General features: G+C 34.5%; 1 protein-coding gene across 5 annotated transcripts in view; it reads right to left on the bottom strand.

The window, feature by feature from the left end:
- The window catches only part of DPP10 (dipeptidyl peptidase like 10), a gene marked incomplete at both ends in the record, with an annotated part of 1,533,989 nt that overhangs the window by 33,207 nt on the left and 1,483,750 nt on the right, over positions 1-17,032 (bottom strand). For all 5 annotated transcript variants that reach the window (XM_080690187.1, XM_080690189.1, XM_080690186.1 and 2 more), the window contains 4 exons: positions 1,513-1,582; positions 1,690-1,788; positions 12,738-12,785; positions 14,285-14,406. In XM_080690187.1, the coding sequence (XP_080546313.1) occupies positions 1,513-1,582; positions 1,690-1,788; positions 12,738-12,785; positions 14,285-14,406 (339 nt within the window). The remainder of the gene's footprint in view (positions 1-1,512; positions 1,583-1,689; positions 1,789-12,737; positions 12,786-14,284; positions 14,407-17,032) is intronic.

Genomic DNA, 17,032 nt, shown 5'->3' with positions numbered 1-17,032 from the left:
CAGTTCTCAGAGGTAAATTCTTTTAAGGTTCCATATTGAAGATTTAACAGAAATAAGTTTTGAAATTGTGAAAGGCCCGTTTGACTGTCTCAGTTATGAGTCTCTAACTCATGCCTTCTGCATAGAATTCCCTGGATATCAGCACACTTCTACAGGCCAAGAATGATTCATACTCAATGGGTTTCCAGACAAACCACACAAAAAAGAAAAAAATCAGTGACACTAAAAATCACAAAATCAACTCTTAAACCCTTTAGCAGCCATGTTCCTGCTCAGCACTAGTTGCTCATTTCTGAAATATATTTTAGTCATAATGTTTAGAATGGAAAGTCCATTAAAAAGCAGTTTAACCATAACAGAAAAAATATACCTTTAAATTATGAGCCATTTTTAAAATTGTTGTTAGGTAACACTTTATATTTATGGTATTCTGGTCCACATATGCCTCCAAATACAAATAACTTAGAAAAGGCCATGCAATTTTTAAAAAATAAGCCACTTTATGAATATAAATTAAAACAAAAAATCCTTTGTTTTTAGCATGCCATATTCTATATAGCTACTGAGAATTTACCTCTGAAAAATAAGAAGTTTGAATAAAGTAAATTAGTATTTAAAATAACTAGACATGACATAATATTCCCTTCCATTCTTTCTTTCATCAGCCAAAAGAACAGCAAAATAAATTCTATGGGCCAACTATATCAGCTTTAGAAATACCTATCAAATAACTTTATGAATACTCAATCACACATTAAATACTTATATTGATAAATTTAAATATTTAAAAATATTACTAATCATAATTATTATGTTTATAGTTTATTAAATTTTGTGTGTGTTTATGTTTTTGTATGTGATACTATAGATGGCATCCAGGGGACATTCAACCTCTGAGCTATACCTCCAGCCCTATTTTATTTTTATTTTAAAACAGGGCTCTCTAGGTTGATCCAAGTCTCACTACTTTCTGAGGGTGCTCTCCAACCTTTGATCCTCCTGTCTTAGCCTCCCAAGTACTGAGTTTACAGGCATTCATACAAGCTTAAGACAAATATTTAAAGTATCTTCTTGTGCCGGTCCTTAGATTCCTCTTATGGCCTAAAGATCTACTAGAACAAAGCAGGTGTGACACCAAAGCAAGCTGGTCACCTTCTCTTAAGAAAATGTAAGGAATCAGAACCCCTGGTTTGCTTCCTGGGGTGTGTGACCCTGCCTTTCAGTATGCAAGTAATGCCTAAACAGACATACACAAACCAAACTAGCTAGTGCCACTACTTCCATAGGTAGCATTAAATTCTATTTGGGATGGAGAAGTATAAAAAATTAAACATCTCTACACAAAATTCAATGACAGACTTCCTGAGCAACTCAGACAATTGATAGCTGTCTGAGTTGACTATACACACAAGACTTCTGACGCTTATTTAATCAGAATGCTCTCATGAGAAACAGCAGAAAAATTATAACATGTTTATAGGTCTTTATTTCAAAAGCAATCAAAATACTTACATTATTAATAGAAGAGCATACTGGTTTCGGTCCATAAAATCTTTGGGAAAGGACAACTGTAAAGGAAGTTCTTTTAAAGAGAGAGCAAAATATTAAAGATGAAGAGTCATTTACATGTAAAATTATAAGATGTACAGAAAGTTCTTCTTGACTAGTACAGCATGCACAGAACTTTACCATAGTCGTCAATATGAAGAATTTTAATTTCTGGCTTTACCATCTTCTTCTTCTGTATAGCTTCCTTCAGCATAGAATTGCTTTCCAGTATAAAATATTCTGTAAACCAAAGAGGGCAGGATAAATAGCTAACCCCTATGCATTAGTCAAGAATCAGTGCAACACTACTTAAAATTATCTAATTCTACCATTGGTGAGGCTCTGTGCTAGGCACTGATTAGTCTCAGAATTTGTCTCCTAAATCACTACAATTTTCTAGCAGAACTTCTTTACCCCAGTGATTTTGCCATTTGCTCATATAGCATGGAGTTAGCTTCTACATTCTCAAAATGAAAATCTGATCATAATACTGCCCTGAGTGAGAATCTGTAAAGTAATACAAAGTTATCAAGCACCAAATGAGATGAAATTTGAAATGTCTAGACTCCAATAGAAAAAACTCAGGTAAAGACAAAATTTAGTCAAGAAAAACAATTAATTTTTGACACAACTGATATAATTCCCAAATAAGGACATTAAAATGCATTAAAATTATAGTCTGTTCATTAAGATTGAAAAAGCATGAAGATGTTACATATTCAAAAACAGGTAAAATATGAGCTATGTGAGAATTATACAATCTAATATATAAAAATACTAGGTGAGATTAAAGAAATATTAGGTTCTTAATAAAGATAAACAAACTTAATATTGCAATAGTAATATTAGGATAGTAAACAGTAATTGTAATACTAAAATAAAACAAAAAACCGATAATATAAAATAAATATCAGTAACTTGCTAGTGTTTTTATTTATGTTGTATTAAAATATTTTACAATTTAAAAATAATAAACCTTCAAATTAATATATACACATATAAGTCTATATCCAGTTGAGTTTTTAATTTCTTTCATATATGGTACATAGCTTTCATTTTAGAAGACTTATTTATTTTATTACGTTCAATCCTACACTTTATAATATTTCTATTTGTGTGTGGAGTGTTCTGGGGATGGGACCCAGTGTCATTCTATCCCTGAGCCACAACCTCAGCCCTATTTTATTTTTTATCTTGAAACAAGGTCTCACTAAGTTACTGAGGCTGGCCTTGAACCTATGATCTTTCTGTCTGAGCCTCCCCCATACTGGGATTACAGGCTTGTATCACCAAGTCCAACTCTAATGTTATTTTAAATGGTAGTTTTAAATGAATTTTAAATTTTTCATGGTAATTTAAAAAATAGTTGAAATTTGAATAGTGATCTGTACCTGTAACCATGATAAAATCACTTATTGCTGATAGTTTACTTTTGCATATTCTATAGTATTGTAATTGTTTGCCTATTTTAAATTTTGCAAATGAACATGTCTTTTGAAAATGATGAAAGTTGTACTACTTATGCTTCTTTTTGTTTCCTATTTCCATGTGTAAATCTTCTAACATAATGTTGTACAAAGGCATTATAGAGCAGACATGCTTGACTTTCTTTATCCTGGGGTAATACATTAGTGTGTTGGCAGTTACAACAAAGAAACATAGGATCAACTCTGTAACACATAAGCACTGAGAGAGACATGACCCTTAAATTTCAGAAAATAAAATCAAGAGTCAATAAATGGGATGACATCAAATAAAAGGTTTCTGTGCATCAAAGATACAATCAAGTTTAAAGAAAAAGCCTACATATTGGAAGAAAAATCTATGGTGGCTACTCTTCTCATATAGGTCTAACAGCCAGAATATATCAAAAGTGAAAAAACAACCCAACAAAAACAGATAACCCAATAAAAATGGTTGATTGAGCTGAATAGACACTTCTCAAAACAAATACAAATGCAAATAAATACATTAAAAATGTTCAACATCTTTAGCAATCAGGAAGTGCAAATCAAAACTAAGTAGGTTCCAGCTAACCCCAATTACAATGACAATCATCAAGAACACAAATAAAGCCAGGTGTGGTGGCTCAGGCCTGTAATCCCAGTGCTTGGGAGACCTAGACAAGAGGACCACAGGATCTAGGAGAGCCTCAGCAAATAGTGAAATCCTCATTAATCTAGACCGACTCTGTTTCCTAATAAAAAATAAAGTTGGCCTGGGAGGGTAGCTCAAAGGTAGAATGCCTCTAGGTTCAATCCTTATTACCACGAAAAAAAAAAAAAAAAGTTAAAAAAATAGAAAATGCTGGTAAGGATGTTGGGAAATAGGAACTCGTATATACTTTTGGGGAGACTGTAAATTAATACAATCACTATAGAGATAAGTATGGAGGTTCCTGAAAGACCACCACATGACAAGCCAATCCTATGGGGATTGGGGTTTCTCTAATCCCAGCATTCCGGAGGCTGAAGGAGGATCACAGGTCTGCAGACAGCCTCAGCTACTTAGCTAAGCTAACACCATTCCTCAATATCTTTAAAAATAATTAAAGTTAGAATACTAGAGTGTTTTACAACAGCTCAATGAACAATAGCCAAATTATAAAACCAAATTAGGTGTCTAGATAATGCAGGCTTTATATTTGCTATAAGTAGTTTGTGCAAGTTTTGTGTTAATTTATTAAGTGTTGCACAGAATACATCAGTGAAGCTGACTGCAACTAGAGTTTTATTTGTGGGAAGAATGTTAATTGTGAACTTAAGAAATTTAGTAGATAATAGAATATTTATGTATCATATTACTTCTTATGCATATATTTATTAATCATTGTATATTAAGGAATTCATTCACTTTCTCTAACATGTCAAGTTTACTGGTATTAAATTTCTTATGATATCCTATTATTTTATTCTAAATCTCCACAGAATCTGAATTAGCATCATCTATTTTATTAATGAAAATTCTAATGATATTGTACTTTTTCTCTCTCTAGGTCTCTCTCTAGAATCTGGTCAATTTTATTGATCTTATCAATGAACCACCTTTGGTTTTCTATACATTCCTTATTATTAGTCTATTTTCAATATACTCATTTATTTCTACTCATTTTTATTTTTTCTTCATCTTTACTTTAAATGTTATTTTCATTAAAATATATTTTTCAAGGAAATACTATCTTATTAAAAGTAAGTATTATTTTGTATTTCTGAGAAATGAACACAGGTTTTGCACATGTTAGGGAAGCATTCTACCATAGAACTATATTCTCAAACTTTTCCAACAACTTTGTAAAGTGGAAGATTAGCATATTGGTTTTAAAAGTTTCTTTTTGGGGGGAAAATAAAATTTTGGAGCTATACATTTTTAGAGCTATAACTATCTATGCCTAAATTTGGATATATTATATTTTCTTAATTTTTGGTTCAAAATATTTTCTAATAATTTTGTAACTTCTTTGATTGATTTATAAGTGCAAGTCTCATAGCAACACTTAGCTCCTTTCCATCTTGAAGCTTTATTTTGCCTTCACTTGGAAGGAAATTTTGTATAGTGAGGGTTTTTTGTTGTTTTTTTCCAGCAGTATTTTTAATATTTTGCAAGACTGTCTTTAGGTTTACTTTTCTCTGATGAGACATATTCCATTTGTCTTTGTTACTGTGTAAGCAATGTACAGATGTAGTATGTCATTTTTTTGATGACTTGAGATCTCTTCATTACTGCTTTCTATAATTTATTTATTTTTTATTTTTTTATTTGCCGCACTGGGGATGGAACCCAGGGGCATTCTATTTCCTAGCTACACCCCTAGCTCTATTTTTGATTCTTTATTATGAAACAGGGTCTTACTGCATTGCGCATGGCTTCACTAAGTAGCTGAGGTTGTCTTTGAACCGTTATCCTCCTGTCTCAGCCTCCGGAATGCTGGAATTACAAGCCTGTGCGTCCACCCTTGGCTACTGGCTTTCTATAATTTATTTTGTACCTTAGTGTGTGTTTTTGTTTTGTTTTGTTTTGTTCTGTTTCGCGGGTCAGGGGGTGGAGCCCAGAGGTATCTGACCTATGAACTACACCCCTTGCCCAAGTTTTTATTCTTTTTATTTTGAAACAGGGTCTTACTGAGTTGCAGAGGGCCTCACTAAGTAGCTGAGGTGTTCGCGAACCGCGGTCCTCTGGTCTCAGCCTCCCGAATGCTGGGATTATAAGCGCACACCACCACACCCGGCTACCTTAGTGTGGTTTTATTGAGATTTACCTTCTTAGGTTTCCTATGCACATTTTTATTTACGTAGGATTTTAAAAATTATTGGTTATTTTTTCATCAAATATTATACAAGCCCCACCCACTTTCCAACTCAATTAAAACATGATAGATGTGATATTAGTCTACCATTGAGATTCTCCTAATCTTTCTCATTCTTTTTGATCTCTGTGTCTGGAAAGATTCTATTGATAAGGCCCCAATTTTATTGATCTTTTCTTCTGTTTGATACATTCTGTTTTGCATATGTTCTAGAGAAGGCTTTATTTCAAATATTTTGTTTACAAAGTTTCTGTACAAAAATACATTCTAATTCTTTCTCACTATATTCACTTTAAATATATTTGGCAGCCTAATTATTGTGTATGTCAGTGGGCTCTGTCATTTTCCTATCATTTCTGAGTGTTTCTATTCTCCAATATTTCTCCTAGTCATTAGTCCTTTTCTAATTCCTTCATATCTCCCATGATATTTTATTTGGTACTGACCTTTGTGTGTTGTTTACCTTTTGAATTCTGAATTTCGCTGTATTCTTTTAAAATTTGTTAGACCTTATCTTGCAGGTGCTTGAGTTATTTGTAGTTCAATGCAATCATTTCAAGCTGTTTAAAGTATTTTTTTAGTGTGAGTTTGATGACCCTTTTTCTGTGGATAATTTAATTCCACTAAGATGTCTGCCTCTTCTGGAATCCTTCCTAAATATTCAGTGTTTTTTCTGTTAAGCACATGAACAAGCCCAGCACTGTTTGAGCCTTGGCTTCCCTGGAAGCATGGAGAAAGACTCCAGCATGCCGTGGTATGCAGACTGCTGGAGCTCTTTCTGCTGCTACCTTCCTCAATGTGTCTGCCCACCTTTCTAGCATTCAAGGAGCCTTCACCCTTCTGAATACCCAATTCTGTCTCCTCAACTTGGAAATATCTGAGTAATCTGCTTGGCCTGTTTCTTCTTAAATAGTTCAGAAAATATTTCCATCCGAAAGCTAGGAAAACAAAAACACTAAAAACAGTCATCTGCCTATTTTATTATTTTAGGGATCAGAGACCAATGCTGATTACAGTCCTATATATAAAAAAAGTCATTTCACACATTTTATCCAATTTTCTCTTTTCTTTTTTATTTTATTTTCTGGAAGATGGCGGCCTTGTCTACTTCCGATTTCTCCACAGAATGAAACACTTATAAGATATCAAACTTTTTAAATTAAACTTTTATGGTTAAATTCAAATTCCTAAGAATGAAGCTTAAAATTTATAATCTGGCTCTAGCCTACCCCAGTAGCTTCATATATCCTTGACTTTTCTTAAACATCTGTTCTAACCTTGTTGACCAACTTTTATTTTATTTTATTTTATTTTATTTCATTTTATTTTATATACTAGAGATTAAACCCCAGGGCATTCTACTAGGGAACTACACCTTCAGGTCTTTTCATTATGTTGTTATTTTTAGTTTGAAACAAGGTCTTACTTAGGTAAATGGCTGAAGCCGACCTTGTACCTATGATCTTAATGTCTCAGCTTCCCAAATACTGGATTACCAGGCCACCATACCTGGTTCAGCCTTTATCTTTCAAATGTGACAATTTTAATGACTTCTTATGTCTGTCCACACACATTTCTTCTTCTTGAAATGCCCCCCAACTGCCAGGTATTTCCCCAAACTACATCCATTTCCCCCAAAGAAATTGTCACACTATAATCATTTCATCTTTTATCATTAGTCTATGACTTACATATACAATCTCAGGCATATCAGAGTACCAGCTTGTAAATAAATGTCTTCTTTTGTAGTATAAATCCGAGAAAGTAGATATTCTTAGAGATTTCTTATATTCCCTAAATATAAAATACTCAGATTACTTGAACACTAGCACCTTTTCAAGGAAGCTATCACAAATATTTAACTTTAAATATCTAAAAATGTGAATTCTTAAACTCTATCCTTCATCAAGGATTTACCATTTATAATCTATGTGTTGATATAAAAATGTACCTAAATATTATAGATAAAATATTTTGTAAAATGTAGAAGAAGCTAATATCACTTAATATTTGGTAAATAAAAAGGGGATAATACATTCTGCTAACTTTCTATCTTACACCTCTAACAACAGATCATCCTAAAGATATGTAGCTTTTCTTTTAATGTACAGTAGCTCATCACATTAAAATAAATAATTAAATAAATGAAGAACTACACTTAGAAGCATTGGTAATTTCACATTGGCAATGTGGAGGGAGACCCTAATTAGATATAAACTAATTATATGACTATAGCTACAGTTGGAAAAAGTTTTACTTTAAAATCAGTGTCATTAATTTACTCATAAAATATCCATCCATGGGTACAGAGAAAGAAATTCTAGTCAAGAGAAATATATATAACAAAGATTAAAACTGCCACGTGTGATGGCACATGCCTGTAATCCCAATATTTGGGAAGCTGAGGTGGGAGGATAGCAGATTCAAGAACAGCCTCAGGTCGTAATGGGGCTCTCATCAACCTTGGGAGACCCTGTTTCAATACCAAACTAAAATAGGGCTATGAATGTAGCTTGGAGGTAGAATACCCCTGAGTTCAACCCTCAGTAACACACACACACACACACACACACACACACACACACACACACAGAGTTTAAGTTCATTTTCAAAATATAAAGATCAGATAAATTTTTTATCATGATAAATTCAGAAAACATTTCAGACACACCTTTTTTATGACATTGCTTTAGGTGTAAAGTCAAAGAAGAAAAAAGAAGACAATGAGAACAGGAAATTGAGGAGAAGAAAATAAGAACAGAAAATTGAGGAGATGAAAAATTAAAAAAAGATCAGAAAGAAGAATAAAACTTTAAAAATGAGCAAAACTGGATAGATGAAATAGAGAAAATAAAAGAAATGAAACAGACATTCAAAAGAAAGGGAGTAAATTAAAGGAAACAACATGTAAAATTAGAGAAGGAAAAAGAAGAAAACATAAAATTAGAAAAGAGACCATAGTGCAAGTGTGTGGAATATGGTTTATTCTCCCAGGTCATAGAGAAGTTTAATACCCAGAGTCATATGCTAATGGTATTAAGAAAGTGAAAACTTAATCCAACTGTGGTTTAGGGTGGAGCTTCTGGTTGAATGTATAAGCAGAGAGAAAGACACAGGCTGACACAGACACATACATGTATGTGCTCCCTGTCTGTTGCCATCAGATGCCCTATGCTAAATTGGGACTCAACCAGCAAGAACACCATCATTAGAGGCTGAACCCACTGGGGTCTCCTTGATCTTGAACTGTGAACCTACAAAAATTTGAATCAAAATAAACCCTAATTTATAAAGTTAGCTTATCCCAGGTATTTTGTTAGAGTAGTGAAAAATGAGTCTTTTTATAACATATTAACTAAGAAAAATTCTACATATTGATGCTATGTCTCAAGTCACTGAGCATTTTAATGAAAGATTTATTATAAAATAAATGAAAAAAGTATTGAAAGTAATAAAATAATAAAGTTTCATTTTAGAGCACTGGAAAATATTAAAGAAGTACAACAACATAATCACCTGGAAGGCTGACAGGCAAATGTAAGTTTCTAATATTTTAGACTATTATCTTCTTGCATCATTATATATACTTTTGAATAGTTTTGTTGAGTGGCACAAAACTTCTGGTCCCTTTTAATTACTGAGAAATATAGATTAAACTTGTTTTTTGTTTTTTGTTTTTGCGGATCTGGGGATGGAACCCAGGGGCATTTGACCTCCGAGCTACACCCCCTTCCCTATTTTTTATTCTTTATTTTGAAACAGGGTCTCACTAAGTTGCAGAGGGCCTCACTAAGTAGCTGAGGCTGTCCACGAACCTCGATCCTCTGGTCTCAGCTTCCCGAATGCTGGGATTACAAGCGTGAGCCACCATGCCCAGCTAGATTAAACATTTTTGAAGAGTAAAATTTTATAATTATACCTTTAATTTTTATCCTCGTAGTAAAGAAACGGCATTCATTCATTTAAATTATTTGACAAAAATTTAATAAAAGAACTAATTACAGTAACTATAAGTTTATGAGAGCAGTGAGGCCTAAAATGTCAGGAAACCATCAGACCTAGCAGTTACTGGACCCTCCATACAAATGGTTATGTCAGGGATTCATACTGATGGGACATTATCCTATCAAAGGCCACAGCCAACTGGGGAGGCTACCTTGAGACTCAACCAGCAAGAACACCATCATGAGCAGCTGAACCAGAGACAGAGGGCAGATGCACAGAGACACTACTTCAATTTCTTCCTCTCTCCAATTGCCCACAAAAATGCCTTCCATTTAATGAAGTGGCAACATCAGAACATCAGAACCTAAGTCAATGTAACTTCTAAGTCAGATAATGTTGAATATACAGTTGAGATCTAATTATGGTTCTGGAAGGGCAAATAGAAGCTATTCAGGGTACTCAACAACACTTTATCAGAATTCATTTATAAACTCTCACTTTTGGTATTTTTTTTTATAAAATCTTGTACTATTTTAGGTAGTCTTGTTAAAATAATCTCTATTTAGACTTATTCTCTCAGTAAAACTACCCAAAGGAAAACAAATATTAAAAAAAACATTACGACTGATTCCATTTTTTCTTAAATGCTCCTTACAATTTATATTTCTACCAAGATGTTACAAAAGACTGTATCTTAATCTTTAAAATAAATTTTTATGTTATTAACTTGTTAGAAAATATTACATGAAATTTTTTTTTTATTTTTGCTTCTTTGATTAGTAGGCTAAAAGACTTTCCATGTTTATGAGGTATTTTCATTTTACTTTTTCTTCCCAGTAAAATCCTCAGGTCTTATTTTAATTCAGGAGACCCCAAAATGAATTAAAACTAGTTCATTGGTGAACATACTCTCACCAACCAAAGGATATACTTATCATTGAATGTAAATTTTATTCTCATAAGTAATTGTTATGAAAAAAATCAAATTGAACACCTGACCACTGTTCACAGAATTTTATTTATTTTTGTTTTGTTTTGATATTATGAGACAATTAGAAATGGCTTCTAAATGGGAAAATAAGAAAGATTTCCCTTAGGTAGAAATGTTCCATAATTTATAGCAGAATTGCTTCATAACTTGTAGCATAAATATTTTATAATTGTAGCAATGTTATAATGGTAAGATAAAATTAAATTAAAAGCAGGAGGTAGACAGGGTGGCACATGCTTATAATCCCAGTATTTGGGAGCCTGAGACAGAAGGATTGCAGGTTCGCAGTCTGCCTCAGCAATTTAGTGGAGCCCTCTGCAACATACTGAAAATCTGTTTCAAATAAATAAATAAATAAATAAATAAATAAATAAATAAATAAATAAATAAATAAATGTATGTTGGTGTAGAGATGTAGCTCAGAGGTAGAATGTCCCTGGGTTTTTATCCCCAGTACTATGAAAAAAATAAAATTAAAATCAGATTTGGAATTTTGCTAAAGATAGAACATGCATTTATTAAGGGTATCTTCTATGTCATGAATGCATCTCATTCTAAATGCAAATCCATTTGCTTTTTTCCCTAAGAGGAAACTGATTCTATGAGACGTTGACTAATTTGTCTCAGGTTTCATAAGATGTATGTGAAGGTTTCATTTCATAGAACTTTTCTATGAATATATGAAATTCAACCAACCTTTCTACTTCATCAAGCATAATGTCTTTATTATCATTATTTCTGCTGTCGGTATTAATACTGAATATATTTGCTTACTGCAACCTCTTTAAGATGTACATTGAGGCGCACGCTTGTAATCCCCGCGCTTGGGAGGCAGAGACAGGAGGATCGCGCAGGTTCGAAGCCAGCCGCGCGCGCTGGCTTAGGAGACCCTGTTTCCAAATAAAAATGCAAAAATAGGTCTGGGAGTGTAGCCCGGAGGTAGAAGGGCTTCCAGGAACCTCAGTACCACCAAAAAAAAAAAAAAAAAAAAAAGATGTACATTGAGATCAGGGATAAGAGAAGAAAGCATCTATGACTCCTACTTCAATAGAAGTATGTGATGCAGGATAACACAGGACAGCCATTTTGTAATGATTATAAACTGTATTCTAAAGTTCAACTGCCTTATTTGATTCCTGGCTCTGCCATTTATTAGTGTGACTCTGATAAAAGTTATTTACTCTCTTTGTGACTCAGTTTACTCATCTATAAAAGGAGGTAATAAAATTTGCTACCTCAGGGTTATTTGAGGGTTAAATTAGTTAATCAGTGTGAGCCTCCTTATTCTATTATAGTAGTTTATGTTACATCATTGGAGAACAAGAAAATTGATCAAATATATCTAAAAATAAAAAAGAATGAAACAGAGATGGAAAAAGAAAATGAGAGAAGATAGGAAGCAAGCTGGATATTTACTTCTAAGATTAGTTCACTTATATATTTACTTATCCACTACTCTATTGCAAGTTCTTAAACCCATGTCCTTATTATCAATATAGCCCTCGCCTCCTTTACATTGCTTGATAATAAAGATACCTACTCAAAATAATGTTGAATAAATGTATAAATGAGTAAAAGTAAATATAAAAATACTAGCTATGGATATCTGTAACAAACAGAATATAAAATACTTTCAATATTATCACGACATCCATAAAAGTCATTGTCCTAAAGGAAAAACCTATGTGAGGCCCAACATGAAGGTTCCAGAAGGCTGGAGTGCCCCTGTTTCATTCACCACCCCACATTGAATTAGGTATAGCAGGAACCTTATGAGATCCAATCCCACCTACACACATAATGTCAAGTCAATGGTGACTGCACAGCTTTCTTCATGTTGGGGATTCCTTTGAAGAAGGGTCTGTGGAGTATGACATTCAGAATAAATAACAAGATGTCTAATACCAGTGCTGAACCCAACTACTGTGGATCGTCTCCTCATGTACTCACTTCCTGGGTTTCCCGTGCTGTGTAGGCTGACCAATGGGACTCGTGGACCTAGATTTAAAAATAAGCAGATAGCCATTGTTAAGACATATAAGTAATACATATTGGAAGGGTTATATATCAGAGTTATTTTTTAATGGAAACATTTTGTTGTTAAAATGTAATGAAACATGAACCAGGTAAATAGATTCCATTCCTTTCTGCAAGTATGTTGTTCAGGGAATTCAGGACAAAAGGGAAAAGAACTATATTCAGAGATTTTGCTGAGATCTACATCTCCTCAAATGCCCTCTCTCTCTACGATTAGACTGCCCTGTGTTTTGTACTCTTCTATGTCTAATCTTTACAGAGTAGTCATTGATGACCAGAAAGTTAGCTTAGTACATTTTCACCACCCATCCACTGACCCAAGGAATACTTCTGTTTACCAATCATCCAAGAAAGAAAAAATGGATGCATTATTTTAAAAATGCATCCACAAGATAAATAAAAAATTGGGGCCTAAATATGTTACTTAAAATATATTAAACAGAATCCCAAACATTTAGAATATATTTAATTAAGTTATTACCATATATGAGATTTTGAAAATTCCTTTCTCTAAGGATCTCTATCTAAAAGTCTAATGATTTTTTCCTGGTGTTATTACATATGTATTTCTCATTTTTGATTACTCACTTCAGATATTGAAGACAAAAATAATTATAAAAGCCAATGTTGCTATGTTCCTCATTATGTCTTAGAAAGCTTAGGGTTCAGACCAGGTTCAGACAGCTTAGGGTTCAGACCAGGGCTAGAAAGCCCAATTAATCACTTTGTAAGAGGACACATAAATACCAGTTCTCCTCCAGAAAATAGAGCATCATATTAAAGGAAAAAAATGACTCCTATGAATTTATCCTAGAGATACTGTATCAAGTATCTGTTACAAGACAGAAGTATCTGGGCTGATGGAATTTCTCAGAATGAAAGCTTGAGCAGGGAAACTCAACTTCCCTAGATCATAAAAGTTCCAACAAAAAAGCCATTGTTTAAAGAAGAAGACTGATTCTGTTCCTAAAGAATAGCTCAATTAGTTTATCACTGTGGCATAGCTTTGCCAATATAAATGTTTGTTCACTTTTTTAAAATGTTCATGTTTAGCCAGGCGTGGTGGCGCATGCTTGTAATTCCTGCACTTGGGAGGTGGAGACAGGAGGATCTCGCAGGTTCGAAGCCAGCTGCTCTGGCTCTGTTTCCAAATAAAAATCTAAAAATAGGTTTGGGGGTGTAGCCCAGAGGTAAAAGGGCTTCCAGGAACCCCAGTACCACCACCACCAACAAAAAATAAATAAAATAAAATAAAATAAAATAAAATAAAATAAAATGTTTAGTTTTTATTGATGGTGAATATATGTGGACTCACTCCTAATTTCTATTTCTAAAAAATATGATTGAACAAAATTCATATCTATAATTTATAGCCTTTTACATTTATTGGTGATGGCAATAAATAATACAAAATAAATGAAACAAATTAATTCTATCAAATATCACGTATTTATCCTTACCTTCACAGAATAACAGAAAGTGTTGATTTAATGGACTAAAACTGGCATCAAAATATGTGCACTGTTCTTTCATAAAATTGCATGAAATGCATTGGCGATTCAATAATCCTTCAGTAGAAGCACTGGGGAAAGAAAATGGAAGTTAGAAATGCTACTATGTCAGGACCCTGAACATGTGGGACCCACATTTAAACACAGTGTAAGCCAAACAGAAAGGATACAGCAGTGCTTGCACGGAAGTTTGTTATAAATCATGGCTCACCCTCCACATGCTGATAGAGTCTCAAACAAAAGTGACTCCATCTTGTGACAATGAAATTCCAAATTTTTTTTCTTTTTTTTTTTTTTGCGGGTCTGGGGATGGAACCCAGGGGCATTCGACCTCCGAGCTACACTCCCTGGCCTGTTTTTATTCTTTATTTTGAAACTGGGTCTCACTGGGTTGCAGAGGGGCTCACTAAGTAGCTGAGGCTGTCCGCGAACTGCAATCCTCTGGTCTCAGCCTCCCTAATGCTGGGATTACAAGCGTGCAACACCACGCCCGGCTCCCAAATCTTGCTTGGGATACCCTTTCCCTGTTGTGACCCCAAAAGCTTCATAAGTCTCTTTGTTTATCTCACCCTGGTTTACAGGAAAGTCCCATTGTCCTGCTTAACACTGCTATAAACACTAACTTCCTTTGATAACCCCTTTTGGCAATAATTAAACACCACTTCCCTGCCCTATAGAATTCCCCCTTAACAACACAGTCCTCCATAGCTAACTACCATTTCCCTTCCCTGTAGACTCTCTCCTTAAACACCTATAAACATGTTTTGTCTGTAAGCAAGCATATATGATTCATTCTTTTACTGGAGACCCTCTTTGCAGGTTTTATTACAATAAAACCCATACTGCTGTTGAGTTGTCTTTTGTCTCCTTCCTACTGGAAGTTTTCACACTTTTAAAAAAATATTCAGTCAGGCAAATTGTTTTAATCGTGTTTTGGAATAAAACATGATTTTCATATTCTATATAGATAGAAATGTTGATTTGATATGTAGTGGGCTTTGGTTTAGGAATGAAACAGAAGTCCGTGCCAGAAGCTACAGAGGAAATTGGAATTTAATGTTAAAAACAGTTTACGAAGTCACGACAGTTTCATTTGAAACATTTGTGTTCATTATAATCCATACTTTTCTTTTACTAAAGGTAATTTATACATACTAAATGATAGGTCATGTCCCTCTCTTCCACCACAGAACCTGTTTTTCTTAATCGGTTTCAGGAGGCTTTTATCCTCTATACCTCCTTAGACCCATCTACTGAGGAAGGATCTGTGGTGTTGGCAACCCATTTCATTGGGCAATTGGCCCCTGATATTCAGAAAAAAATTAAGAAAGTCTGAAGATGGCCCTCAGACCCCTATCTGAGATTTGGTGAACATTTCATATAAAGTCTTTAATTCCCAAGAGGAACAGGCTGAAATGGAGAGTACACTCTGACTTTGCCAAAAGGCAGATCCTTGGTAGCTGCCCTGTGGCCTGTGGTGGAGGCTCAGCCCTCTGGGTTGCCACCTGGGGCTGGAGGACAACAAGACAACTACCTCCAAGAGCCTGCTTCAAGTGAGGCAAGGCCACAACCACCAACCAGAGCATGCCGGGCAAGCAGCCATGAGGGCCACTGGAACAGTGCCCTTGGAAAAGCAGTGAACCCCTGATGTATCAACACAAACTCCAGACCACGCTCCACCTCTGGTGCTACTTGGGCTGGCCGAAGACTGATGGCTCCCAGATTCCTCAACCTTGATCCCCCTTGCCAAGACCAGGGTAACTCTCAAGGTAGCCGGTAAGCTAATCTCCTTTTTGGTTGCCTACTCAGTCCTTCCATCCTCTTTGGGTCCTAGTTTTCCTTTCCCAATCTCAGTACAGGGGATTGATGCTAAGCCCTCCTGCCCATGCACTACAGGCCCTCTTTTACAGGACAAAATTGCCCTGCCCAAGGCTCCAGCCGAAGCAATTGTTAACCTAATACATAATTCCCTACACATTGAGCTTATGGTGCTTAAACATTTCCTAAACCCCTTGTTTTATTCTCCTCTCCTGCAACAGCTGATTAGTTAAAGTAGTACTGGGGATTAAACTCAGGGGAATTTTACTTCCTATCTATACCCCCAGCCCTATATTTTATTCTTTAATTTTAAAACAGAGTCTCACTAATTTACTAAGGCTGTCCTTGAACCTGTGATCCTCATGTCTCAGCTTTCTAAGTACTGAGATTACAGGCATGTACCACTGTGCCTACCTTCCATTTCTATTTTTAATTGTGATAAATAGATATGTAACATTGCTATTTTAACCATTTCTAAGCATACAATTTAGTTCATTAACTCTTTTCACAATGATGTCTGCTGGTCACCACACAGGGGCCTACAAATGTCTTTCTTCCACATAGAAGTTCAATGATATTTTAAGATTATAAACTTTTCCTCTCTATTTTTTCATCAAGCTTTCAGATCCAAACACCCTAGATATATAAAGTGGTTCTAATTATTTAGATTATGAAATTACTGAAATAAGAAGTGCAAATTTTGTAACCAAAAAATATGTAACACTAAAGATAGTATCATTCCAGATACTTGAGGGGTGTCCAAAGCCACACAGGAAGTCAAACAGTGATCCTTCTTACAGGCTGAGCAAGGCATTGACTCAGTTTTCTGGGTCAAACACTAACATTATCTTAGTGTCTGGACAAATAGCCTTTGATGAG

This window comes from Muscardinus avellanarius (assembly GCF_963383645.1).
Source record: "Muscardinus avellanarius genome assembly, chromosome: 2".
Taxonomy (NCBI): Eukaryota; Metazoa; Chordata; class Mammalia; order Rodentia; family Gliridae; genus Muscardinus; species Muscardinus avellanarius.
The sequence above is the reverse complement of the archived record's forward strand: the minus strand, read 5'-3'. Positions and strand labels throughout refer to the sequence as shown.